The sequence below is a fragment of the Raphanus sativus genome, chromosome 2, assembly GCF_000801105.2.
Source record: "Raphanus sativus cultivar WK10039 chromosome 2, ASM80110v3, whole genome shotgun sequence".
Lineage (NCBI taxonomy): Eukaryota > Viridiplantae > Streptophyta > Magnoliopsida > Brassicales > Brassicaceae > Raphanus > Raphanus sativus.
Genome location: NC_079512.1, coordinates 30,462,843 through 30,489,239, shown reverse-complemented (window position 1 = coordinate 30,489,239; position 26,397 = coordinate 30,462,843). Strand labels below are relative to the sequence as shown.

Here is a 26,397-nt window from a genome sequence, read left to right as displayed (position 1 = left end):
TATCTAACTACAATTCGTATATCACAAAAAAATATTGACCATATAGTCTATTAGAGTTTGATTAAGGTTATCGGTTATGAATCAAATTTCTACATTTCTATATAGGTTTGTTGAGGTGTATTTTAAATCCTGGTCCTTCTGTGTTTTGGCCATTACAATGATTAAGAGCAACCCATATATATTTTAGGTGGATTTGGTGATAGAATATATGAAATTAATATTTTCTCAGATAGAACAATGTGACACTACCAAACCAAAAAAATTGCATGCTCATATGGATATGCTTCTTAGTTGCTGCTATATATGATCTATTCAACTCTATATACATGTGATTGTGTATGTGTGGCATGGTTATGAACATTTATAAATCTTATGTTTGTCTATGACCTAGTGTCAGTTAAACATCTTTTTTTTTTGACAAAATCAGTTAAACATCGCTTTTCAATTTCTTGAAGCCCTAGCATATCTACATGATTATTACCAAATCTGTTTTGTTTTGATCTAGAGGAATAAACAATGAAACCTGTTCGTTTTTTATTAATTATTAATATTTCTCCAATTCTATTGGAGTCATGTTATATGTTGTAGGTTTTATTATACTTGTAGAGCTAATACTTGCTTTGCGTCTTTAAAATATATCTATGTTTATATATCTTTGGGTGTAATTCTTTTGAGTAAACATACTCTAGCGAAATATATTTTTCGATTTTGGGATGTGGATTTGTTTGTATATATTACTTTACGGATGCGCAATGAAAAATTTCTATTATATGTTTTTATTAATTCATTACATAATTTCATAATCTCTTAATATATTAATTCGTGTTTCCCATAAGTGTGGATGAATATAAGTTTGATTTTGTACGGCTGATGATTGTTTTCTTCTCGTTTAGTTAATCTTTATATAAGATTCATATGCTTATAATAGTTTAACTAAATTGTTAATAATTTTATGGGAATCTCGTATTGGAAGCAGACTTATTAAGTTATTAAACAATGTGCTGTGGTGCATGCTTATCTGTAAGAGAATTTTCTTTTGATTAATTAGTTGAGCTTTTACTGTAAATTATATTCTCTGAGAAAGTTCCTTGGTCTATCTTCTTATTTTTATATTCCTCCTGTTATACTTGATTTTGAGAAATACAATATTAAAAGTAACATATTTACTTAGTTATTTTAAATAAACCCCATGTTTATTATTTTCCTCATCGATCTATATATATATAGCTCCTTTTTGATGACATCTAGTTATATTATTCATCGGGAGAATATATATGTTTCAATTTCTTATTTATCTTAGTCAACATTTATTTTCTTTATGATTATAGCTGCATATGTATATATTTTTAGCAAATATAATAAATGTTAGATATTTTAAAAGTTTTTTTATTTATGATGTGGGCGGCTATTATACACTAAACAACTCTGAAAGTTTTTATCAAAAAGAAAAAAGAACATCAATTATACCAGATATTAGATAAGCATTCAATATATATGTAATAGAAGCAAACATTCTTCGAGACAGTTGATTGAACTACATGTAATTTTATGTATGATAAAGTTTTGAATTGGGATACATATATAAAATCAAATTTTGGCTGCTTTTCAATTTTGACATGGGTGGTATATGTATACAGTATATTAGAATAGAAATTGTTCAGAATAAAACTGGAGATGTCCTGTATGGGTAACTTCCGCATCAACTAATGTGTTTAACTAGAGCATATGATTAATGAAATAGCATTATTCTGTTAGAACAACCTCAAAATCCTAAGATGTATGAGCCTTTTTTGAGAGACTAAGATGCAGATTCTGTTAGAACAACCTCAAAATCCTTTGGAAGAAAGAAATAAGAGTTTCTTTTTAGAACTCTCCAATGCCCAAATTAAGCATCTTTTATTCAGAGATTAGGATAATTAATCTAGAAGTGTGTGGATAGTCTTATACGTACAAAGAGGCGTTGGAGTTCTGTTCCTTAGATTGTATAGTGAATATCTGGGTTGGAGTATGAATGGGAAGAGTACTTTTTTTTTTTGTAGAAAGGCTTTCAAAAATGGGAAGAGTACTTACCTCAACCCTTTTGGGTTTGATCCTTATGCACAATAATATTTTTCTCATTTGATTTTTTTTTTACCATTTATGATTAGTAAAAAATTGATGGCAAACTCGAAAACATGGTAAACCTTCTGTATCTTGATTTAGAGCATTCCCGACGATTACGCTATAGGTTTATAAAGTCAATCGAGAGAATTCAAACAATTGTTTTTTTTTTCTGAACATAATTTTTCAAGAGAACTTCACACAAAATTTATTTGAAGCATTCAACGACCAATGTATTGGTAAAACTAAAACTTAGTTGCTGTCACCGAGAAGCGTTGAAACTTAGCTCTTAGTTTATTTGTATTCATTTTTTTATTTTAAGATTTTTCTCTTTATAAGTAGTTTATAATCCCTAATTTCATAACAGTGAGATTGAATCGTCAGCATTGTCCATGATATCCAACATTAATTTAGGATTGCACCAAATCCATATTTTGAATTAAGACATGCTAACACTAGCAAATTCCACACTATTAGCGATTTAAGCTTTCTGTTCGTGTGATGGCCTTCTGCCGGTGGCAAATTACTTTTGTCAGCATGAAAGGAGGGCCTCTTTCTAGCCTGAAAGATCTCTTCAATAGTGATCAAGATTTTTTCAACTGCCGTCTAGACATTTACAGCAAATCTTTATCTCTTTTTTCTTTTGGTCAATCTCACTTTTAAAAGAAAATTGGTCAAAAAATTTGGTCAACCTTTACAACCTCTGAACTGGTAAGTGTCAAAGGAGCCAAATTTCTCCAAATCAGATAATTTATTTCATTGACTGTATGAATCACAATAGGACCCCCAAAATACGTAGGTTAGGCTTCTATCTAATTTTGGTTTGCTCCACTTGCTCTCTGCAACCACCTGAATGAACCTATGATTTATTCTTCCTCTGATAAGTCAAAAGACTTTGGATCTAGGCCAGTGGTAGAATCAATAGAACCCTGAAGTTGCTGAGTATAAATTATTAAATTTACATCGTGATCAACAATAGAGTATTCTTCATCAGCTTACGACCAACCCGGCTTACAATAACTGGATCGATATCTCTTATCAAGCTTGCGGTAAGTATCATTCACTGAAAGTATGATTTAGATAGGTCATTAGACCCAAGCTCAGACCACTTTTTTTTATGGATAACTTAGATTATAAACTAGGCCTATAAACACGTTGTTCAAAGGCCCATGAAAGTGCAACCCGTTTGAGATGTATTCCAGTACATTTTTTAAGTTTAAAAGCATGTAGAGAACATGTGGGATTTGAAATTGGTACTAAACATTCTAAAATATATACACAAATGAGGCTTTTGCAATGTTCTCATCATCATCTTCATCGTCATCATCACTGTATCCATGAGAAGGCTTTGTCTTAGGTTTCCATTGAACTTCTTCTTCTTACACCTTTTTCTTGCTAATTAGAGTTGGAGTCACAGAGAGCACACCAATGAGAAACAGAGTCGCCATAGAGCTGAAGTCATAGAGATCTCCCAACGATTTCAGCTCTCCAAGAGCGATCCCAGCCTGTACCACAAAACCAAAAAAACATTACATTCATACTCATTAAAACCTTAAGATCAAAACAAGGAAGATGTCTGAAAAATTCTCATACCCGGACAGTGACATAAGCAGCAGGAATCAGACCGATGAATGTAGCGAGGAAGAAGATATGGTAAGGAACATCAACAATAGGAGAAGCAACATTAATGAACGTGTTAGGCAACGTCGGTGTTAGTCTCAAGAAGAGCATATAGTTCAGCAACCCATCTTTCCTCCTGGCGACCTGATCTTGGAAGAAGATGAGCTTGTCGGGCCAAAGGGAGAAGATCAAAGGTCTGCCGATGAGCTTAGAGAGGAAGAAGCAAGAGGAAGCACCGGCTGTCGCGGTGGAGACAACGAGAGCCATTCCTTTGATAACTCCAAAGAGAGCACCGGCAAGCAATGACATGAACACAGTCCCGGGAATCATGAATGTCTGCATAAAAACATACACCAGACAATATCCGACAAGAACTTGAACTGTGTAATCACTTGTGTAAATCTCCAGATTGTCTCTGCAAGAAAAAAAACAAAACACATCTCAGGTTCGGTAATGGAATCGATCAACATGTTAAAAAATAAAAACTTTCATATTCATCAAATCGTATTAGATTCCAGAATCCTAATTCGTAAAAGGTTGAAACTTTATAAAAACCCAGAAAAAAAGATTCGAAATTGACCTGAGGATCTGGAGGTCTTGGAGATTACGAGGGAGCTTGAGGAAGCTGTAATCAGATTGAGGCATTGTGAGATAAACGCAGAGAAGGCCAACGAGAAAGCCCAAAACGACGCCGGAAGCTGTCGTGACCTCCCAAAAGCTCACAGAATATCTTCTCGGAGTCGCCGGAGCAACGCCGGCGATTGTTGTTTCTCCTTCTCTCTCCATCTCTCTTTCTCTCTCTCTTCTGTGTACAATCTGGTCGAAAGGAGAGAGATAGAGATAGAAGAAAGGAAAGTTTTGTGCTTGCTTACACGATTCCTTTCTCCTCTCTGTCTCTGTCTTCTCCAAATCTGAATGACGGAGGAAAGATTGGAGAAGGAGAAGGAAGAAGAAAAAATAAATAAAACGAATATTCGAATTTTGATTTTGAAGATTTGTTGGATTTTTTTGTTTGTTTGTAAATATCTTGAAAACAGCAAGGCAAAAAAAAAAAAAAAGAAGCTAATTCTGCACCTTCAGAATCTACTTATGACCTTATATTTTCGTGGTTTACGATTTAGCCCCAACATTTATAGAGGTGTGGTCGTAACTCCCTTAAATCATTAAAACTTTGGAAATAAATAACCAAGTGTTGCTTGGACAATGAAGTAACGATTATACGATAGATTACGTAAACAGTAGGCAGACCAATAACTTGAACCGGGGTTGGAAATTGAGACGTCCCGGTTAAGCAATAAAATTCTTTATTTTATAACTTTGCCTATTAGTCTAATGTAACATTTACGTATGTTTTGGTTCTTATCTTTTTTTTTTCCTTCTTTGTTTTACAATGTTCTGTTCAATGTTATCGGTTTATGAACTTTCTAATAAATATAATATTCATATTGCATGTTTACCTCCAACAGCTCTAAGGAGAGATGATTGATGTTTATAACGTTGTCCGTATTATTGGAAAAGTTTTATGAATGGTACGCATAAGTTATAACCAAAGTCAAATGATTCGTGCAAGCTATATATTTTGGTAACTATACACTACTAGATTTGGAGTCCATGTAATTCCTAAGTAAATTGCTTCGTTTTCACATAGAGGAGGATAACTACTTGAGTAAAGGAGAGACATAATATGTTGGTGGGTTAGTGGTCCTGAGTACCCAGGTTCGAATACCCGTTGTGGCCACGAAATGCTTTACGCCTTTCCTAAGTTTAAATTTAAACGCGGCGTTGGTGCTGGGTCCTTGGATAATGGGTATTAGTAACGGCTGGTTTCGAGCCAGGGGTGACTACGGACCTAAGGATTGCGGAAAGCTACGGAAGTGACTACGGACCTATGAGTTGCGGAAAGCTACGGAAGTGTCTACAGGTCTACGGGTTGCGGAACATCCCTGTTAAAAAAAATATATATATATATATATATATGGGCGCTTAGGTATGCATATATGTATCATATATCATACTTATATATGCAACTAAAACACCAGAGGGGTGATAATTAATTTTCTCATGTGCTAACACTTATTCCTTCAATTTCGATTTAATTGTTGAAGATTAAAATAAATATCATTTTAAATTTTCAGTGTAAAATTTATTCACTAATCTCCAATTATTTTTCTCTTAGAAAATAAAATTATGTGTATAGATAATAATATTTTATTTTTGAAATATACATAATATTAATGATATTTTAATTTATATATAAATTTAAAACGACAATTTAAAAAACACGAAAAATATATTTTATCACTGACAAACACAATCGTTGTATCTTAGATTCATCATTCATGCATAGGTTGACACACTAATCCTTAAAAAAAAAGGAAATTGCGGTCTATTAACATCTCTCCAAATTTTTAATGAAAACGTGGTATCATAACCACATATGTTTAATGTCCTGAGATCGATTTAAATCCAACTGTTGTTCAACCAACAGCGCTAACAATAATTTTAAACTTTATGAATATATAACTCGTTAGCATTTTTTAAAATTATAAACTCGTAACATATTAGCAATATGGGAATTGCGCCGTGCATAGTTAAAGATGAATTACACATTAGAGTATCTGCAATCATTTCTATAATTTTCTCTATATTTTTTCTAAAATAGATAACGTTTACTATATAGATAGTTTTATTACAATATATGTTTTTATAATAAAATGTTTCTATTTATAAAAAGTAGAGATGAGTTAGATATGGTCTTATTAAATTACAGGATCTAAAAAATAGCGAAGATGAGTACCATAAAACAGTTTCTAGACATAATATATAACAGATATCTTATAGACACCATCCACACATATGTATCTTGTGTTATAAAAACAAAGTACTTATATACCAAGAATAGCAGTGGTCATGCTTGACTACTCTGTACGCCACTAGCTGTCCGATTTCTTCATGAGATCGGTGTTTACTTGTGGCATACAGGGAGCCAGGCAGGACTATACTAGACTAGACTTCTAAATATGAATCATGGATGGCTTATATAGTCGTTATCTTGATTCAATAGAATAATTTTTTTTGTAGTTTCATTTGGGTGGGAGAAATGGAACCAGAGAAAAAAAATGGAGTTATTCTTTGCCAAGGATTAGCGGAGACATGTGTATAAGAGGAATGGTGAGACAGATATATAGAGGAGAATAACAATAAAATAAACTTTGTTATATTACTTAAAAAAATTCACAAGAGGAAGAAAAGTAGGATTTTGAAGGAAAGCACTAGGAGCATTTCCAAAAAGAATAAAGTTTTGAATAGTGAAAACTTCAAATATAGAGTTTTATTATTTAAAACTTCAAATTTGAAGTTTCATCTTTTTCATTGTATTTTGGTCCTTACATTTATATATTATATTTATATTTTTTAAATATTTTGTCTTTTAATCTTTTTAATCTTTCAAAATTTTATAATTCCTAAATATTTCAAAATTATTTTTATATTTTTAATTTCTACAAATAAAATTAAATAAAAATTTTAAAATAAGTTTTTTTCAAAACTAGATTTAGATAACAACAATATTAGAAAAGAAACTTAACAAATGTGCTAATTGATCATAAATGAAAGTGTTACGAAAATATTTTAATAGAATAGTGTAGTAATTTACTTGTAATTTAATATTTAATTATGTATTTCTATGTAAAATTATATATTTTATTGTATCGTTTTGTTAATTAATATTTATATAATATTTATATATATATGTGCTATTTATTTATAAAGTTTTATGAGTTTAAATTAAGTATCACAAATATAAAGATTATAACATAAAATATAAATTCTTTTAAAGTTAGGTCCTTGAAATTTTGTTTTTGGAGAGAACTAACTTAAAACTTTAAATATGAAGTTTTGCAATCTTTAAAATAGAGTGTCTTTTGAGAGATGCTCTAATAAATTAATAACTGAAAATATACTTTATATTTATTAAAATCTTAGTAGTCTTTGAATTGGACTTGAAATTCCGAAGAGAGAAAAAAGCTTTCCTGGTGACGAGAGCCCATTTATTTACACGATTATGATATATAGATAAAATATAAGATGGAAATCAAATACGGATTCTCTTTTGTTAAAGGTGAGACCATCTCCAATGTAATTTCTTATTCTTTTCTCTATAATAGAGAACTCTATAATAGAGATGTGTTCTTCTCCAGTGTATTTCTCTATTTCTTCTTCCAAAAAGGAATATTCTTAAAAGATTTTTTTATTATCTTACAACTAAAACCTTTTATTTATAAATGTTGAAAATTCACCCAATCATGTAATCTTTTTAATTTTCATAAAATTGCAATATTATTTAAACTAATATGTTTTTATTATGATTTTAATTTTAATATGTTAAAGATATGTAAAAAATTTAATAGTTAAATTTTAATTTTAGTTTCAGTTAAATAAAACGTTAAATTTCATTTGTTAATTTTTTCAATTTTGAATAAATAAATAGTATTTTTATTTATGATTATTTATAATTGTGAAAGTTTAAAACTTATTATGTAAACTAAAACTGTGTTATTATATGTAAAAAAATTATATTTATCTATAAATATGTATTTTAATTATAATCATAAAAAGTTAAAGGATCATTTTGCAAATAAAAAAGTGTGCCTCTATTATAGAGGAATGTTATTTTTTCCTCTAAATATAGAGGTGAAAATAGCAAATCTCTATTTTAGGAGAATAAATAGAGATGGGTTGAAGTAGATTTACTCTATTATAGAGTATAGAAGCAAATATAAGATAGGGTTCGAGATGCTTTGATAAAGAGACAGATACAGCGTGCAACACTTTAGGGTTACTTTCATCTAATTTAATTTGCAAGTGGTTCTGATCAACTTTTCATTTTCGAAGATACGTTTAAGAAGTTTTCATATTATTCAAAATAAGTATATTATTATCGAAAAGATAGAAAGAGTCCATGGACCATGCATCATCATCACCACATGGTCCACATGTACCTACATTCTCACCTCAATCGAGAGTCTTGGCTCTAGATCATTCAAAATCCTCTATGGATTATTAACCCTGAAAATTAGTACTACAACGCAGTGGTCAAGTGATTTAGTTAGTTCCCTCTTATTCTCATTAAATCCTCAAGTTTGAACAGTTTACTTCAATCCTCAAGTTTGAGCAGTTTACTTCAATCCTCAAGTTTGAACAGTTTTTAAAGAAATAATGAAATAAACTGATGATATTACATACAGTTTCACCGTTTAATATTTGATGTTCGCTTAATAAGCTTCACCTTCACATTATTTTACTGTTAAAAAGGTCTCAATAAACCAAGTGCTCGTAGCTTGGTGGTAAAGGAAGTACAGCTGTACTGCCCGCCACCTGGGTTCGAGCCTTGGCCACAACGGATTTAACATCCCTTCCATTGGGGCGCTGAACCCTCTTCGGGGGATAGTTGGGAATGTGGCTGCCCAAATACCAGAATTATAAAAAAAAAAGGTCTCAATATATAGTGCATATGTCCCTAAAGCAATTCACAGCTTTAATCCTTTTCCTTGGGTCGTGGGCTCTTTCGACTTTGCCTTTAGCTTTCTATAAGTAAAGAAGCTTTTTCTCTGACCAAAAAAGTGGCGTTTCAAACTTCGACAAAACCATCATGTCTTTTGTTTCCAAAGAGAATTGAACCAAAAACGAAGTTCAAAATCAGTAACTATAATGTCCTTGCAACCAGTTCAGTTCCATTTGTCTACAACTGAATAAACCAAACTAGTTTTAACCGAATCCTTTTTTTTTTTGAAATACATATTTCCAATATATTACATAATGATATAACTATATTTTATTTTGTATGATGATATCGTTTTCCTTTTCGCATGGCAAATAAACATATACAACAAACTATAGGTTTAATATCCAAACAATTGAAATAGTAAAATTGAAAGTGCGTCTATATACATTATCAAATTTTCATCAACATGAAGTAAAAATTAACGTTCAAAACCTAATTAATTGTGTTGGCCGTGTTCATTTTTTATTTGAAAAAGACAATACAGGCCATGTTTCATTTGACAGTTTATAATAACAATAATAATATACATTTGTGTGTAGAAACGCGCACACATTTGGAACTCTTTCTAGAATGTGTGGTTTTTGTTCGGTTAAAATTACTTAACTACTTATTGGCCAAAAATAACTTTAGTGTTGTCAAATTAAGATATGGGTTCGTTATGTAACGACAACTTATAATATGACAATTAATGTTTGTGTTGTTGGAAATGACCAAAACATATAGCGACTCCAAGAGACACGATCACGGTTGTTTCGCTTTATATAAGAAAACTTTATAGAAATTTTCTAATGGTATTTTTATGCAATTGTGTTTATTTTATTGTTTTACGTATAGATTGGCCATTTTTACGTTCAAATACTTTTTACAAGTTAATTGACTTTTCCAAGATTTTCCCATCTACCAAATTACATACTTCCTTGGCAAGAAAGTGAGATAAGAGCACAGTGTCACGCAAATTATTTGGCATTTGGCATTTGGCACATACATTTTGTTTCTTGACGATACCCGGTTCATGTATTAAGTTCTCTTTCACAGACGGAGTTGCACACTCAAGTCTAAGCTCGGTAGCAGAGAAAAAATCTCTGTCTTTAAATAAATATATAAGACTGTGCCTTTTAACGCATTGAACTATCAGAATTTATAATTTGAACTTGATATATAGTACATGTGAAATATATTTCAATGCTTTTTGAAGATTTGGTTTGAAAAATATTTTTTTTGTGGACAATTTATTTAATTAAAAATAGAGTATATATTATTATCATTATACCAGAGTAGATAATTAGATTATCATAGTTCATTCAATGTTTAGACTTATAAAAAATATTGTAATCTATGAATTCAAATGCGATAAAAAGAACTTAGTTTTTTGGGTTAAATAGCGTAGTATAAATAGTTTTTGAAGTATAATTCAAGAATACTTAGGTGCATGTTTTCGCGTTAATTTGGATTCGAAAAACTATTTTATATAACGACCGATATAGAAGGAAACCATGCATTGGATTTCAATTTACACTATTTAACTACGAAATATCTTTTTTTTTACAGCAATCTACGAAATATTTATGTCGAAACAATAATGTAAGTTGTAACATGGAAATTATAGCTTTGACTTATCTACATTGGTTGACAATGTCGCATAATATAGGAATGAGTTTTATATACGATGAGCTGCTACTTATATGGAAAGTGGAAACCTTAGTTTATACGACTGTTTATATAGTCAACGAGATAAACAGAAAGTTTTGTTTTGAACAATACTTAGGTTCACCTCTGAGGTGAACTTATGAATTCACCTCTTTCCTTATTTCAATCATATTATCATAAATATTAATGTCACATAAATAAATGAATTATAAATTACAAATAAAATAAACTTTAAATCATAAACTCTAAATTCGAACCCTAAAACCAAATCTTAGATCTTAAATTTTAAACCCTAAACCCTAAAACCAAACCTATACCCTAAACCTAAACTATATACCCTAAATCCTAAATCTAAATTTAAATCTTAGACCTTAAACTCAAACCATAAACTCTAAACCCAAACTCTAAATCCTAAATCCTAAACCTTCAACCCAAACTGTAAACCATAAACCTGAACTCTATACCCTAAAATGTATTTGAAAATACATTTGATGATCATTAACCCAAAGGTATTTGAAAATTTTGGGTTTATAGTTTACAGTTTGGGTTTAAGGTTTAGGATTTAGGGTTTAAGAGTTTGGGTTTAGGGTTTAGAGTTTGGATTTAGGGTTTATGGTTTGAGTTTAGAGTCTAGAATTTAAATTTAGATTTAGGATTTATGGTATATAGTTTGAGTTTAGGGTATAGGTTTGGGTTTAGGGTTTAGGGTTTGGTTTAAAATTTAAGATCTAAGATTTGGGTTTAGAGTTCGAATTTATAATTTATGATTTAAAGTTTATTTCTTTTGTAATTTATAATTTATTTATTTATGTAATATTAATATTTATGGCAATATGATTGAAATAAGGAAAGAGATGAATTCATAAGTTCACCCCAGGGATGAACCTAAGTATTGTTATTTTGTTTTAAGCAAAAAGTTGGTAAGTGTTTGGTTTAATCTGACCGTGTGAATCAAGCCTGAACATTGACCCTCTAATCCATGATAGTAATTAACGGTTTAGTAATTAAGTATATAATCGAGATCTTTTACGAGATCTCATTATTAAAATTACAATAAACGTTTTCTCCAACTCAATGAAACTTCGTTTTATGTTTCTTCTAATTTGTCGTGATAAACGTTTTCTCATTCTTTCGAAGACAACAAATGTCTATTACATGTAAGATTTTTGTAAAAGTCCAATAGTATAATTCAACGTAATATATAATACCAACTTTATGGTTACACCTTCTAATATAATCCACCACTTTCTAGTTTATGTGTTCCTTACGCTATCGAATAAATGTTTTGAAACCTCGAGAAGATCAGAGAAAAGAAGATCAGAGAAATGAATTAACTGAATAAAGCAATTACGTTAGAATGTAGTCATGTACATTATTTTGCAGATCTTGAATTAAATGATCATCTGACTGCGGAGCTAGTTCACAATTAGGAGGTCAATTGACCCATTTGAATGTTATTTTATATGCCTATATAATTAATATTTGATAGATAATTGGTTTGAGGTTAATAAGTTTTACTCTTATCAATAAAGATTAATCTTTCCTTTGCACCATATTTGATAAAAAAAAATTTGTTTTGTCTTTTTGTTTTGCTTTTATATGATTATGTACAATGTTTTCAATTTCCCATCTCTTGTATATTAAAAATACAATAATGAAATTCATAATGTTTTTTATTTTAAATAAAATAATAACAAAATAAATATTTAAAATTAATTATATTTCACTAAACAATAAAGGTAACTGTATTTTTCTTTTGTATAACAGTGTACATATCTAAAAAGCAAAAAAAAAAACATATCTAAAAAGCAAACTGGAGACCGTTTATATACTTTAAGACAGTTCCATGAGTTTACATTATTAAATAACACAAAATAATATAAATAATGACATTTCCATTAATCATTTTGATTTACGCCAAAATGTATATTTCTGACTGTTTTTTTGTTTGTTTTGGGAGTGTTGAACTTACGCAAGTGGTTATATGGCTTGGTTAGGAGAATTAAGAAGAGCAATATTCGTTTGAATTCAAATGGAGGACGGAGAGAGAAGGAGTCGGCTGATCATCAATGAGAAATTGAAGCAGGTAGAGTCGTCTTTGAAAGCGGTGGAAGCAATCACAAAATGCTGAGAACAAGATTCCAATTTTGATGAAGATTGCAATGAGAACATGTTTTAGCAATATTATTTATATATACTACTCAAGAAAAGTAGCTAACCTTTTGAATTTATTATCATGCATTTAGTTTTAACCTTTTTCATATCAAACTCTAGGTTTTAACCAAAATAGTGGAACATATATATATATATATATATATATATATATATATATATATGGGATATTCAAAAATTATCTTATGTTCATTTGGAATGTGGGTTTTAATTCTATTTTTGAGCAAGTTTAAAAAAAATATAATTTCGATAAGATTTGTATGGTTTGAAATTATATATATATACTATAAGTTGCATTGGATATTTAATCAAAAAAAAAAGTTGCATTGGATATATAAAGTACGTAACAATGCAGCAAGAGTTTTTTTTTTTTTTTTTTTTTTGTCAATGAGCAGCAAGAGTTCTTAATAGAAAGAAATATAGCAATTTCCGTTTTCAGTATCGCTAGGGAAAATATCTTATACGTCAACACACAACGAAATCCATAAAAAATATATATATAGGTTCTTAAACTTTTATATAAACATTCTTTCTTTGAACATTATTCACCACGAATTGCTCTGCGAACGCCATGACATATATCATATTATCAATACCTAATCTTGGTTTGGTTATTCAACTTATTTGTTGTCTGACTCATATATTGTAGACTTGCCACACACTTATAAAAATAATATTTACATAAAATTCTGAAGAATGCATATTTTAGGAATGTGATGGCTCCTTTGCACACATGTTGTGTATATATATACATACAAACTAGAACGTAGAGAGCTATCAGATCTTCAATAATCTTCAAGAAATTAGGGTTGTTGATCAGAAAATATATAAACAAAATGGGAAGATCACCGTGTTGCGATCAAGACAAAGGCGTGAAGAAAGGACCGTGGGTGCCCGAAGAAGATGATAAACTCACGGCTTATATAGAGAAGAATGGTTATGGGAATTGGCGGTCGCTCCCTAAGCTCGCTGGACTTAACCGTTGCGGCAAGAGCTGCCGGCTCCGGTGGATGAATTATCTACGGCCTGATATCCGGCGAGGCGAGTTCTCCGATGAAGAAGAGAGTACTATCGTTAGACTCCATGCCCTTCTTGGCAACAAGTAAGACTTTTTGTTAATTAAAATTTACATATTTAACATTTTTGAACAATAAAACATTTTCCGTTTATATAAAATGTTTATTTAAGAATTTCAATTATTATTTTGTGTTTGCTCTTACAATGAACAAACAAATTTTGTGGCTCTTGTGGGTTTATTTAGAAAAAAATATACGTACATTATGCATTACATAAAAACATAAGAAGAACTAGTATGGACCAACGACTACTATATTATATATAGTTATCTTCCATTGTAATATACTTTTGCTAATACACGATTCAGTTTTAAAGACTACTCTGACCTTCAGCTTAAAGATCGCTAACCATGCAAAATGTTAATCTTTGTTTATTATTGTAACGCTTGAAATCTAAATTCATTTTTATAGATGGTCGAAGATTGCGAGTCATCTTCCAGGGAGAACCGATAACGAAATCAAAAACTATTGGAACACTCATATGAGGAAGAAGATGTTGCAAATGGGGATTGATCCAATCACGCACGAGCCAAGAACCAACGATCTTAGCCCTATCCTGGACGTTTCTCAAATGCTCGCGGCAGCTATTAGCACCGGCCAACTTGGTAACAGTAATTTCCTCAACAATAACAACACTTCTTTGGAAGATCTTCTCAAACTCCAACTGATCCATAAAATGCTTCTAATCATAACCCCTAAAGCCATACCAAATAGCTTCACAACCAATTCATTGGATCCTAAACCGGAGGCAGTAGTCAATAGCTACAACACCAATTCAGTGAATCCTAAACCGGAGCAGGCGGCTGGACATCTGAATGCTAATGAACAACATGTTATCATAAACCAAAGTGAAAATGAAGATTTCATGCAATCGTTTGAAAATATTTGGGATGGTTATGAAAATAACCAGCTTCCTGGTTTGGTTACGGTTTCTCAGAAGAATTTGAATTCAGCAAAACCGGGTATAATAACAGGTTATCATGGTGATCAATTAAGTGAGATCCCATCTAATGGTTCGTTATCAGTTTCTCCTGAAACATCCAGCTTGAACTATCCTGGTACGACTCAACCCTCAAGCGGTCCAGATGTCCTAGAGGACTGGGAGAAGTTCCTTGATGATAAAACAAGCGACTCTTGCTGGAAAAGTTTCTTAGAGTAAGATTTTTTATCACAATTATTTTAAATATATATCCGCAATCTAGTAATTATACATATGGTAACAAAATATATTTTCTCAAATCAAAATATCTATTAACAGAGTATTGCTATTTGATATATGCAGCTTAACGTCCCCCACATCGTCACCTGGCCCATGGTAGAACTGGATGTTGTTCAAGTCGTATAAGTATAGTTTTAAAGAAAAATCATACACAAAACGTTTGATTTATATTATTTTTTATTCTTTAGTAACAAAATTATTGATTTATATGTTTGTATCTCTTTTCTTATAGGAAAAAGGTTTGTAAAATTGTAGTGTATTTCTTCTATATGGTTTGTTTGTTGTGTAAAGAGAAATATTGTAATGGCATTTATGCCTTTGATCACATTTACGAGTGATATTTTGGTTAAAACATATGATGAGTCTTATACACTAACAAAAATCAATTCCTCTACACCGTAACACTATATTGATTGAGGAGCATTGCCAAAAAACAAAAACAAAAAAACCTTTAAAATTTGTTTTGATCAGATATTGTCCATTGCAAAAAGAAACTTAGGATTTGGATTAGTAATTATACAAAATCATTACTTGATCAACAAGTCATCTACAAATATAACAACACCCCTGTTCTACACTCTTGAGTATCATTTAAATTGATATGAAGTAAATTCCTCTATAGACACTAATATAAAATATACATGACATTAGATTTGCTTAGCTTGATCCATTATAAAGATTTGAACTAACACATAAAAAGAAGAAGCCATTTCCTAAACTTGAAAACCATTCACAAGTCACAACACCAATAACTCATTAATCTTCAGTTCACACATCCTTAAAAGGATCTTTTGTCGGAACATCAGTGGTCGAAGCCGTTTGCTCAAATATAACCGCGGTATAGGTGGCTAGACCATCAAGCATTCTAATTATCTCCGCTGCATCATCCAAATAGTATTTAGGCCATCCACAACGCGGTATCTCATTGAGTTTCTTGGAATAAAAAATAGAACGTAGGATCCGCAAATTTTGAGAAACAAGTGAGAAAAAGCCTGAGTACAGAAACGAATAGGTGTGTTTCTCACACTATTCACACGCGTTCGGTGTGTTTCTCACACTATTTCTGAAAAAATGATAAAAATAAAAAAAATCAGAAACTCATTTTGGGTTTCTGGGTTGAGGATACTCTTAGCTTTGCTTGGCTTTTGTCCAACGGTTCAAGAAAATATCTCAACCACTGGAGATAAAGCTGGACCATCTTTTGCACCCATTATCACCTCAAAGACTGTTTGAACTAACCTGTGGTTTAACTTCATCGAGTTGTTGTCCGGTTTTGACAGAGACTGGATCGTTTGTGAGCACGCTTTCGAGGTGTTCCATAAGCTCTTTGGCTTGACAAAAACCAAAATCAAGATCTGCGAATTGGTAATTCCAAACGAGAGCAGTCTCTTTAGTTAGTCTCATTGTTTCCAGTCGATAGCTGACACCAAACTTAGATGTTCCCCAGTCTGTTCCATCATTTGTTTTGTCCCCATTATCAACCAAAATGGATAATTATCTTTGTATTCAAAAAGATTCAAGAAGACATGAAACCAAGTGTTACCTTATAAAAGTACTCATGCTCTGCGCCCAAACCAAGATCAAACTCTTTCCCACAGACCATTGTGCCATAATAATCCACAAGAATGACTCTGTTCTTAGTCCTCTTATAAGCCGAGACAATGTGCTTAATGGAAAGCTTTTTAAAGCTTAGATCAAGCGCCACAACTCTGAAGCCTAACCCAAAACCTATCCCCCAACACCTCTTCTTCACATGATCCCACAAGCCGTTTCAAGATCCTGTATAAAGCTGCGAACCCAATACGCAACATCATGCGTGCACGCACACATACTTGTGATGTTTCTAGTGACGCATCTGCTTCTCTGTTTCTAAAAGTCTCAGTGGATTGTTCATTGCTTCAGTCACTGCATCGATGTTCCATGGATTTACCTAATTGCACCGCTTAAGGAAGTAGAATATCCTATAAACTCAGAGACAACAAGCATACTCTTCTTTGGAGCAGAAGGATCCAAACCTATAGTCTCGTTGAGTTTCGCGTTGACTTGCATGCAGATAATGTACTCATAAGGTATAAGATTCATACCATCTCTAACCGCTGTTACAAGACAACACTCTGCAATCTCAATGAACTGAGGCGGTTTGTCAATCAGAACCACAAGTTGGTAACCTGGTCGTCCAAACATTTAGTTGATCCTTTGTAACCGTGGCTGCAGTTTTGGACTGCACCTCTTGAACGTCTTTCCCACGTCCTCTTGCAGGGTCTGCGATCTGGACAAAACACAACTCGACATCTCTTCTCAGGATGTTATTGGAGAAGCTGTTCCATTGCCAAGAGTTTGAGACTGATTCCTTTGAAGATGTCCATCTCATCAACACCAAGAAGAACCTCGTGATCCAAGTGAGCGCATCGACCATGCCTTGGTCATTATCCAGCTGGCGAACGAGGTCCGGCGCGTCTGGTTCAATCGTGGGCGAAAGCTGATCTCTTCTTTGTAAATCAAACTAACATGGTCAATCGAGAAAACATTATACTAAGATTTGATACATCACAGTGATTGATTTAATGTCACAAAGATGAAAGATGATGCAAATATATTCATTTTAGTTTTAATAAACCCCCTCCCAAAAAAGAACGTATTTGAGTTGGTCCAAAAAAGTTCCAATTATATTACATTAATGATTAAACAAACAATATCTCTTATGGCCAAACCATATTAGATTATATATACTGTATATGTTACCAAGAGTAAACTATAAATGTTAAAGTTGGCTAATGGTTAGGTTTAAATGACTTGACCAACTTAAAACTGGAGGTTTTTTGTTCAGTGATGTTTTTGAGGCTTATTGTTCACCCAATGGTAAAATTTTGATATTTTATATTTTTTTCTTACAATACTTCTCTTTTGTTTAAATTTGACATTAACTTGTTCATCGGTTTATACTGAATTCTTTTCTTGCAGCAAAAATTGTTCTCGTAGTATGTCAGAAATCCATTTTAAAGTCAGAATGTCCTCTTAATTAATCAAAGAATAACTTGCCTTCATTTCACAAAAATGGTTACAAAAAGCTAAGTTACAAGAATATATTCGGTAAATCTCTGTTAAAGCATAATTCTAAAAGTGTCCTTTTCATTTATACGAAAAATAACTTGATATTGTGATTTTATATCAGAGTGTGTGTATATATATGGAGAGTTCCCATCATTATATGAAACCAAAACATAATAAAAATTATCAATAAATATTATAATAAAAACTTATATTTTTCTTCTCTATGGAAATACTCAAAAAAATTATTCACTATACCCAACACGCGGTTTAAAGTGTGACGGTTATAATCTTGGTGAAAACTACTACGATGATGGTTATCGTTGCATTCGTTCTGGACTCTTCTTTCACAAGAAGTGCGCTAACTCTAATCGAGATGTTTGCAGTCCCTATCATCCACAACATACATTAGAAATCAAGGCAGTTTCAATAATCAAAGATGTATATGGTGAATGTAAGATTTGTAGAGGTAACTTGCCAAAAATGTATTATTACTGTTCAATATGTGATTTTGCCATCCATTTGATATGTACAAGAAAATAAGTTGTCATAACGATCGATGTCCCAAATACCCACGAGCATCGTTTATCTCTTGTTCCAAAGATGATTATGTTTTCATGTCATATATGTCAAATGCTTGATGATCGGTTCCCTTATGCATGCGACACATGTGGTTTGAGTTTCCATAAAGATTGCGCTGAATCTTTACCAGAACTCAACTACTCATGCCATCCTAAACACTCTCTCAAGCGTCTCACGCGTGTTCCAAGTTACACCAATGGAAAATGTTGCTTGTGCAAAAGCAAGCTTCATCTTGTGTTTTATCATTGTTCTATTTGCAATTTCAGCGTTGATGTCAGATGTGCAAGGAATCCACCTCCTTTAATTCTTGACCACCCCAAAGCGCATGAACATCAACTCACTCTTTTGCCGCGACGAACTTTTGTTTGTGATGCTTGTGGAATGGATGATGATCCAAATCCCTATATATGTCTTCAATGCAATTTCATGGTCCATAGAAATTGTATAGACATACCACACATTATAAAAGTTAGTCGCCATGTTCATCGTATATCCTACAATGATTGCCTCAAGGCCGGTGATTGGAAATGTGAAGTTTGTCTGAAAGAGATAATTTGGACATGTGGAGTTTATTCTTGTTCAAAATGTCCTGATTTTGCAATTCATATGAGATGTGTCACAAGGTTTGGAATCTGGGATGGGATTGAACTTGAAAGCATATTAGAAGATGCCACTGACACTAAAGCATATCAAGTGATTGAAGAAGGAGTAATAACACATTTCATTCATAAGAATCATACATTAAAGCTCAAAGAAGGGGAAGATTCTAATCGTGAATGTAGACGTTGTACAGCATGCACATATCCCATATTTTCTAGCCTATTCTATGATTGCACAGTATGTGTTTGGGATTGTGAAAGCCCATGTCCAACTCTATTTATCCGATTAGTACGATATTGTCCACTTTGGACTTTAATGGCAAGCCCGCATGGATTTACTTTTGGTTTCCATCCCAAAAGGCCTCGTACTAATTAGAGTTGGACTTCTCTTTATATATTAAACACTTCTTATCTAATTCTCCAATGTGGGATTTAGTTTGATATTTCACATTCTCCCCCTCAAACTAAAAATCACATTCATCTCGTGTCCCACAACTGATTTTCAGGATCTTCTGACTTGATATCTGCCACACACACCTCTCATCATTCCTAACTCATAGGATATACCATTCATCACTCGAAGGGTATTTAGGTCTTCTTGCAAATCTCTCGTCAACCGCTCTGATATCAATTGTTGGGATTGTGAAAGCTCATGTCCAACTCTATTTATCCGATTAGTACGATATTGTCCACTTTGGGCTTTAATGACAAATCCGCATGGATTTACTTTTGGTTTACATCCCAAAAGGCCTCGTACTAATTAGAGTTGGACTTCTCTTTATATATTAGACACTTTTTATCTAATTTTCCAATATGGGATTTAGTTTGATATTTCACAGTATGTAACCAATTCATCATTCATCAGAAGTGTGCTTATCTCCCAAAAAAGAAAATAGATCCCTTCTACAAGATGTCAATGACTCTAGCCTCAAATACTTACGATTTAAGTTTATGTGATGCTTGTCAGAATTATTTTGAAGGTTTTGTGTACACAAGTGATAATGATATTATCCGCCTTGATGTGCGATGTGGTTCTATATCTGAGCCTTTTGTCCATGAAGGTCATCCTGATCATTCGTTATACGTCAGTTACTCAACAAAAGATAAGTTTTGCAACGCTTGTGGAGATAAGGCACATATGGTTTTGAGTTGTGGGGAATGCTGTGGATTTGTTTTAGACGTCAAATGTTCTATTTTGCCAAAGATGGTTAAACACAAAAATGATATAGATCATTTTCTGACTCTATGTTATGGAGAAAAAATGAGGGAGCAGTACTGGTGCGAGGTATGCGAAGAAGATCTAAACCCAGAAAAATGGTTTTATTCATGTGATCATTGTGGCCTCACTCTTCATATCAAATGTACGTTTGGAGATTTCATCTATCTTACTAAAACAGAAACATTACAACTTTTTCTAGGTGGATTTTAAAGTTGGACCTTATGTAATTAATGTAATATTAATCTATTTATTATTAGACATGCTTTTTTATAAATAATTAATATCAACCATTACCATAGTTTTTTACTTATTACCTTATTATTATATCCACTACGCATGTTTTTTTATATTGCACATATTTTACTATAAACTAGATACATCCACTAGCATATAAGATAGATTATTAATAATACATCTACTAACATATAATACTATACGACAGATTACTAATAATACAATATATTATATGTATTCATTAACTTGCATCTATCAATATTAGCAATACTATAAAGACGACTAACTCTATACTTTAAACCTATAAACTATCATATACTAATTTATAACAAAATGATATTACTGTTACAAATTAGTTTTTATAAAAATTATTTATAGTAGCAATTTGTTATATAATATAAATAAATTATGTTTGAAATTATTTATAGTACGAATATATACCATTAAATTAGCCAATCTTTCGAATAAATAGTAAATCTCACCAACCCAAAAAAATGAATTAAAAATATAACAAAAATATTATGTTTGAAATTTGGCTCACTGGATCGGCTATAAATCTGTTCATTTCAGGTATGAGTTCTTCGAATTCTCAATATTTTGATCTAAGTAGGTATTTGATTTTTTTTTGTTCGGATCGATTTTTTTTGGTTCCGGATCATTCTAACTTTTTATATTATAAATCTTAAATAATATACAACATGTATATAAAATATGTGAATCAAAAGATAAATCTGCGCAGGCGCGCGGGTCATGATCTAGTATGGATTAATCCGGGAGGCGAGGTTGAGTCCATATATATGGTTATTCCCAACAATTATACAAGTCGGCCCGTTTGTAACGGGTGTGATTCTCGTTGTCAATACCCATTTATCCTCAAGTTTAAGAAATACTATATTTTGAGCAGGTATTTATTTTATGTTTTTAGTTTTTTTTATTTATAAATGATATATTTATAATATTTAAACATAAATTTAGACTGAAAATTAACATTTGTAGTTATAATAAAAATTAAAAGTTTAAAAAATATTTTGATATAAATTTTAAATTCCGAATTAAAATAATATAGAGATGGGTCATAATTTTTTCAAATTCTAAAATCTTAGCATTATTAATAAAAAATAAAATAATTTATAAATAAATAAAATATGTAAACATATTTGAAATTCAAATAAATTTGTTAGAAAAAAATCTTACGCCATTGTTGTTTATTTCTATAGTTTGACCCTTGGCTGTATAAATATTTGCTTTCACTTTAATTTTTTCTTTGTTCTAATGATAATATATATATATATATATATAATTAATATGTATTACATAATTGTTAGTATAACATTTTAAAACAAAAAAAATTATTTATTACTTTAAATAATTATATTATATGATTTTAGTCGTCTATTATATCACAGTGTATCATATAAAAATCTAATATTTATAACTAATTGGACTTATATTATAAAAGTGTTATACTAACAATTTATAAATAAAATATTTTATATTTTATTTATATGATATATAAATTGATTTTGATGTGTGATTTTTATTTTATTATTTTTATTAATAAGTATTGAAAAATATTTAATGTTAACAAAAAAATTTATAAGAAAATTTATTTTGGTTAAGATTCATTCTATTAAAGAAATCTATTATTTAAATTAGGAAAATACATTAAATACTTAAATCTATCATTTAAATAAGGAAAATACAAAATTTTCTACTATCTTTGTTACTAAACAAAATTTAATTTTTTTAAACTCCTATTCCTATTACCAAACAAAAGCTTAAAGTACTTCTACTTTAATAAGATAGATATGTTACGTTCTTTACAGTGTTTTAAAAGTGTAGTAGCTCGCTAGTGATTTATCAAAGTGGTTTTACAGCAAATTCATCCTTGTCTACCTTTATTATTTGTAAAATTTAAACGTTTATGTATAAGATGTTTGTTTTCGTAAGTTAATTCAAAGTTCAGTGTGTACTATCTTAAAGTTCTTGAAGAATATACATTTTTTTTGGTGGGCAAACGGGAGACAATGTCTCCCTATTTTATTAAGAAATTAAAAATTACGACATCAGAACATCATCCTCATGTAACGAAATTACATCAGGTGGAACAGCATCAAAAATATGAATTCCTAACGGAAGAAGAAACGCATAGCTGGCTAGATCATCGGCAAGACGGTTAGCCTCCCTACTGACTGATATATGTAAAGTGTACTTGCACCAAACTACATCGTTTCATATATATATTGCTTCACCTAAAAATATTATTATTTGTAAAGATCGAATATAAATAAAATGTTTGTTTTAAAATGCTTATCTTTAATTCTTGTTATATATTATTAGTTTGCACCTCTTTTGTTATATGTTATACCAACATCTTAACAAAATATTATGCTTATTTTAGTACCGATCTAACATTCGTATTTAGATGTCTTAAAGAAAATTTTTAAACGTACATTTTATATTTTATCTAATATTATATAAATTTATAGAATCATTGTCAGCAAAAGTTAAGTTAGAAGAATTTATTCGCTGAGTTTGCACTATCATTAATATTAAGAAAAGCATAATTCTATGCGTGTGCCTTTTGATTTGAACAAAGAATAACTTGATATGGTGATTTTATATCATGTTATTTATGATAAAAGCTCTCGTTGCAACCAAAACATAAAAAACTATTGAAAACACTAAAAACTTAAATTTATTTCATCTATGGAAGTGCTCGACAAAGTTTATTCAACATACAGAGCACGTGGGTTAAAATGTGCTGCATGCAATCTTGGTGCAAACTTCTATAGTGATGGTTATCGCTGCTTTCGTTCTGGATTCTTCTTTCACGAGGAATGCGCTGACTCGAAGCAAGAAGTTTTCAACCCATATCATCCCCAACATACGTTAAAAATGAAGCTAGTTTCAGAAATCGAAGATGTCCATGGTGAATGCAAGCTTTGTAGAGGTAAATTGCCCAAAATGTATTATCATTGTTTATTATGCGATTTTGCTATCGATTTAATATGCGCAAGAAAAAGTGTTATAAAGAAGATTCAAGATCCAGAGAACCATGAGCATCCTTTATACCTTGTTCCAGAGATGACTATATTTACTTGTCATATATGTGAACTGCTTGATGATCGGTTCCCTTATGGATGTCACTTATGTGAGCTAAGTTTTCACAAAGACTGCGCTGAATCTCCAACAGAGATCTTCTACTCTTGTCATCCTTATCACCCTCTCAAGCGTCTCACACGTGTTCCAAGTTACACTGATGGGAAGTGTTGCTTGTGTGGAAGCAAGCTTCATACGGTATTTTATCACTGTTCTATCTGCAATTTTAGCGTGGATCTTGACTGTTCAAAGAGTCCACCCCCTGTCACTCTTTTCGACCTAAAAGCTCATGGACATCACCTCACTCTTTTGCCGCAACGAACTTTTCTTTGTAACGCTTGTGGAATGAGTGATGATCCAAATCCATATGTGTGTATTCTATGCAATTTCATGATCCATAGAAGTTGTATAAACATACCACACATCATAAAAATAAATCGTCATGTTCATCGTATCCGCTACTATCAACGCTTTAATGCCGGAGATTGGAAATGTGGAGTGTGTCAAAAGGAGATAATCTGGACATGTGGAGCCTATTCTTGTTTGAAATGTCCTGGTTTAGCATTTCATGTGAAATGTGCCACAAAGTTTGGGATTTGGGATGGAACTGAACATGAAGACCTCAATGAAGATACAACAGATTCAAAATCATATAAAGTGATCGAAGAAGGAGTTATAAAGCATTTTAGTCACGAGAAGCATACTTTAAAGCTCAAAGAAGCGAGTGATGCTAATGATGAATGGGTGTGGTGTAACATGTGTACATATCCCATATTTTTTAGCTCTTTCTACGATTGTATGGAATGTGATGAATTCATCGTCCATCAGAAATGTGCATATCTTCCAAAGATTATAAAAGACTCCTTCTACATGTTGCCTTTGACTCTAGTATCAAAATTTGATGCTATATATATATGCAGTGCTTGTCACAACTTCTTTCGAGGTTCAGCATATAGAAATGATGATAATCATGTCTGCCTTGATGTGCGATGTGGTTTTATTTCTGAGCCTTTTGTCCATGAAAGTCATCCTCATTCGTTATACATCAATTACTCAACTGGGGATAACAAAAACTGTAATGCTTGTGGAAGTAAGGCAACTACGTTTTTGAGTTGCGAAGAATGTGAGTTTGCTTTACATATCAAATGTTCTACTTTGCCAAAGATGGTTAAACACAAAAATGATAAAGATCATTTGTTATCTCTATGTTATGGAGAAAAGAGGAGTATGAAGTACTGGTGCGAGGTATGTGAAGAAGATCTACACCCTAATAAATGGTTTTATTCATGTGATTATTGTGCTATCACTTTTCATATCAAATGTACGCTCGGGGATTTCATATGGATTAAACCAGGAGAGGATAAGCGCTTCTCTGTGATTTCTAATAATCATATAAATCGGCTGGTTTGTGATGGGTGTAAATCTCGATGCAAATTCTCGTCTATCTTAAAGTTCTTTGAAGAATATACATTCTGTTCGGTAAAATGTTTTAATAATTTTTCTGGAAAGAGGTCATGACTTATAAAGATTCAGTTTGCTACAGACTGATTTATGTAAAGTGTACTTGCACCAAACTACATCGTTTCATATATATATACACCTAAAAATATTATTATTTGTAAATATCAAATATAAATAAAATGTTTGTTTTAAAATGCTTATCTTTAATTCTTGTTATATAATATTAGTTTGCACCTCTTTTGTTATATGTTATACCAACATCTTAACAAAGTATTATGCTTATTTTAGTACCGATCTAACATTCGTATTTAGATGTCTTAAAGAAAAATTTTAAACATATATTTTAGCTAATATTATATAAATTTATAATATAAGAATCATTTTAAATTTCATATACTAATGAAACTCCATAAAAGATTGGTTATGATAACTTCATAAAGTTAACTATGTAGCAAGGTTAGTCAATATTATCATAAGCATTTGAATATAATCAACTATAATTTTACTATGATCATTTGTAATAATGAATTTTACGTTTAGAAAATTATTACTATTTCCCAATACACTTATTTGATATATTTATTGATAAATTTTCATAAACAATGCTAATATTTTTACAAATATTAGTTTTAAAAAAACTAAATTATTTATGTACATAAACACTAATAAAATTTAATATGAAACTTTTTTAATAAAAATATGTTCAATCTTGAGTTTCTTATCTTTTCGGCCGGCCCTGATATTTTATACCCAAG

At 31.2% G+C, this 26,397-nt stretch overlaps 4 protein-coding genes and 1 pseudogene across 4 annotated transcripts; 3 read left to right on the top strand and 2 right to left on the bottom strand.

Annotated features, from left to right (window-relative positions):
- Positions 1-3,263: 3,263 nt before the first annotated feature.
- On the bottom strand, positions 3,264-4,776 carry LOC108824349 (uncharacterized membrane protein At4g09580). Its single transcript, XM_018597762.2, has 3 exons — positions 4,301-4,776; positions 3,694-4,135; positions 3,264-3,605 (listed from the first exon to the last, which is right to left on the bottom strand). Exons 1-3 carry the CDS (start codon positions 4,504-4,506, stop codon positions 3,480-3,482), a joined length of 774 nt encoding a protein of 257 aa, XP_018453264.2. The 5' UTR covers positions 4,507-4,776; the 3' UTR covers positions 3,264-3,479.
- A 9,123-nt stretch (positions 4,777-13,899) lies between these two features.
- Positions 13,900-15,705, top strand: LOC108840851 (transcription factor MYB39-like). Its single transcript, XM_018613663.2, has 3 exons — positions 13,900-14,204; positions 14,590-15,333; positions 15,461-15,705. The coding sequence occupies exons 1-3, from the start codon at positions 13,939-13,941 to the stop codon at positions 15,495-15,497; spliced, it is 1,047 nt and encodes a 348-aa protein (XP_018469165.2). The 5' UTR covers positions 13,900-13,938; the 3' UTR covers positions 15,498-15,705.
- A 242-nt stretch (positions 15,706-15,947) lies between these two features.
- LOC108839411 (alpha,alpha-trehalose-phosphate synthase [UDP-forming] 5-like) lies at positions 15,948-17,925 on the bottom strand (annotated as a pseudogene).
- A 959-nt stretch (positions 17,926-18,884) lies between these two features.
- Positions 18,885-22,921, top strand: LOC108839410 (uncharacterized). Its single transcript, XM_057004316.1, has 6 exons — positions 18,885-18,914; positions 19,025-19,239; positions 19,294-19,868; positions 20,466-21,003; positions 21,819-21,983; positions 22,906-22,921. Exons 1-6 carry the CDS (start codon positions 18,885-18,887, stop codon positions 22,919-22,921), a joined length of 1,539 nt encoding a protein of 512 aa, XP_056860296.1.
- Positions 22,922-23,754: 833 nt separating this feature from the next.
- LOC108841829 (uncharacterized) lies at positions 23,755-25,779 on the top strand. The gene has a single exon (XM_018614599.2). The coding sequence runs from the start codon at positions 23,789-23,791 to the stop codon at positions 25,697-25,699; it is 1,911 nt and encodes a 636-aa protein (XP_018470101.2). The 5' UTR covers positions 23,755-23,788; the 3' UTR covers positions 25,700-25,779.
- The last annotated feature ends 618 nt before the right edge of the window (positions 25,780-26,397 follow it).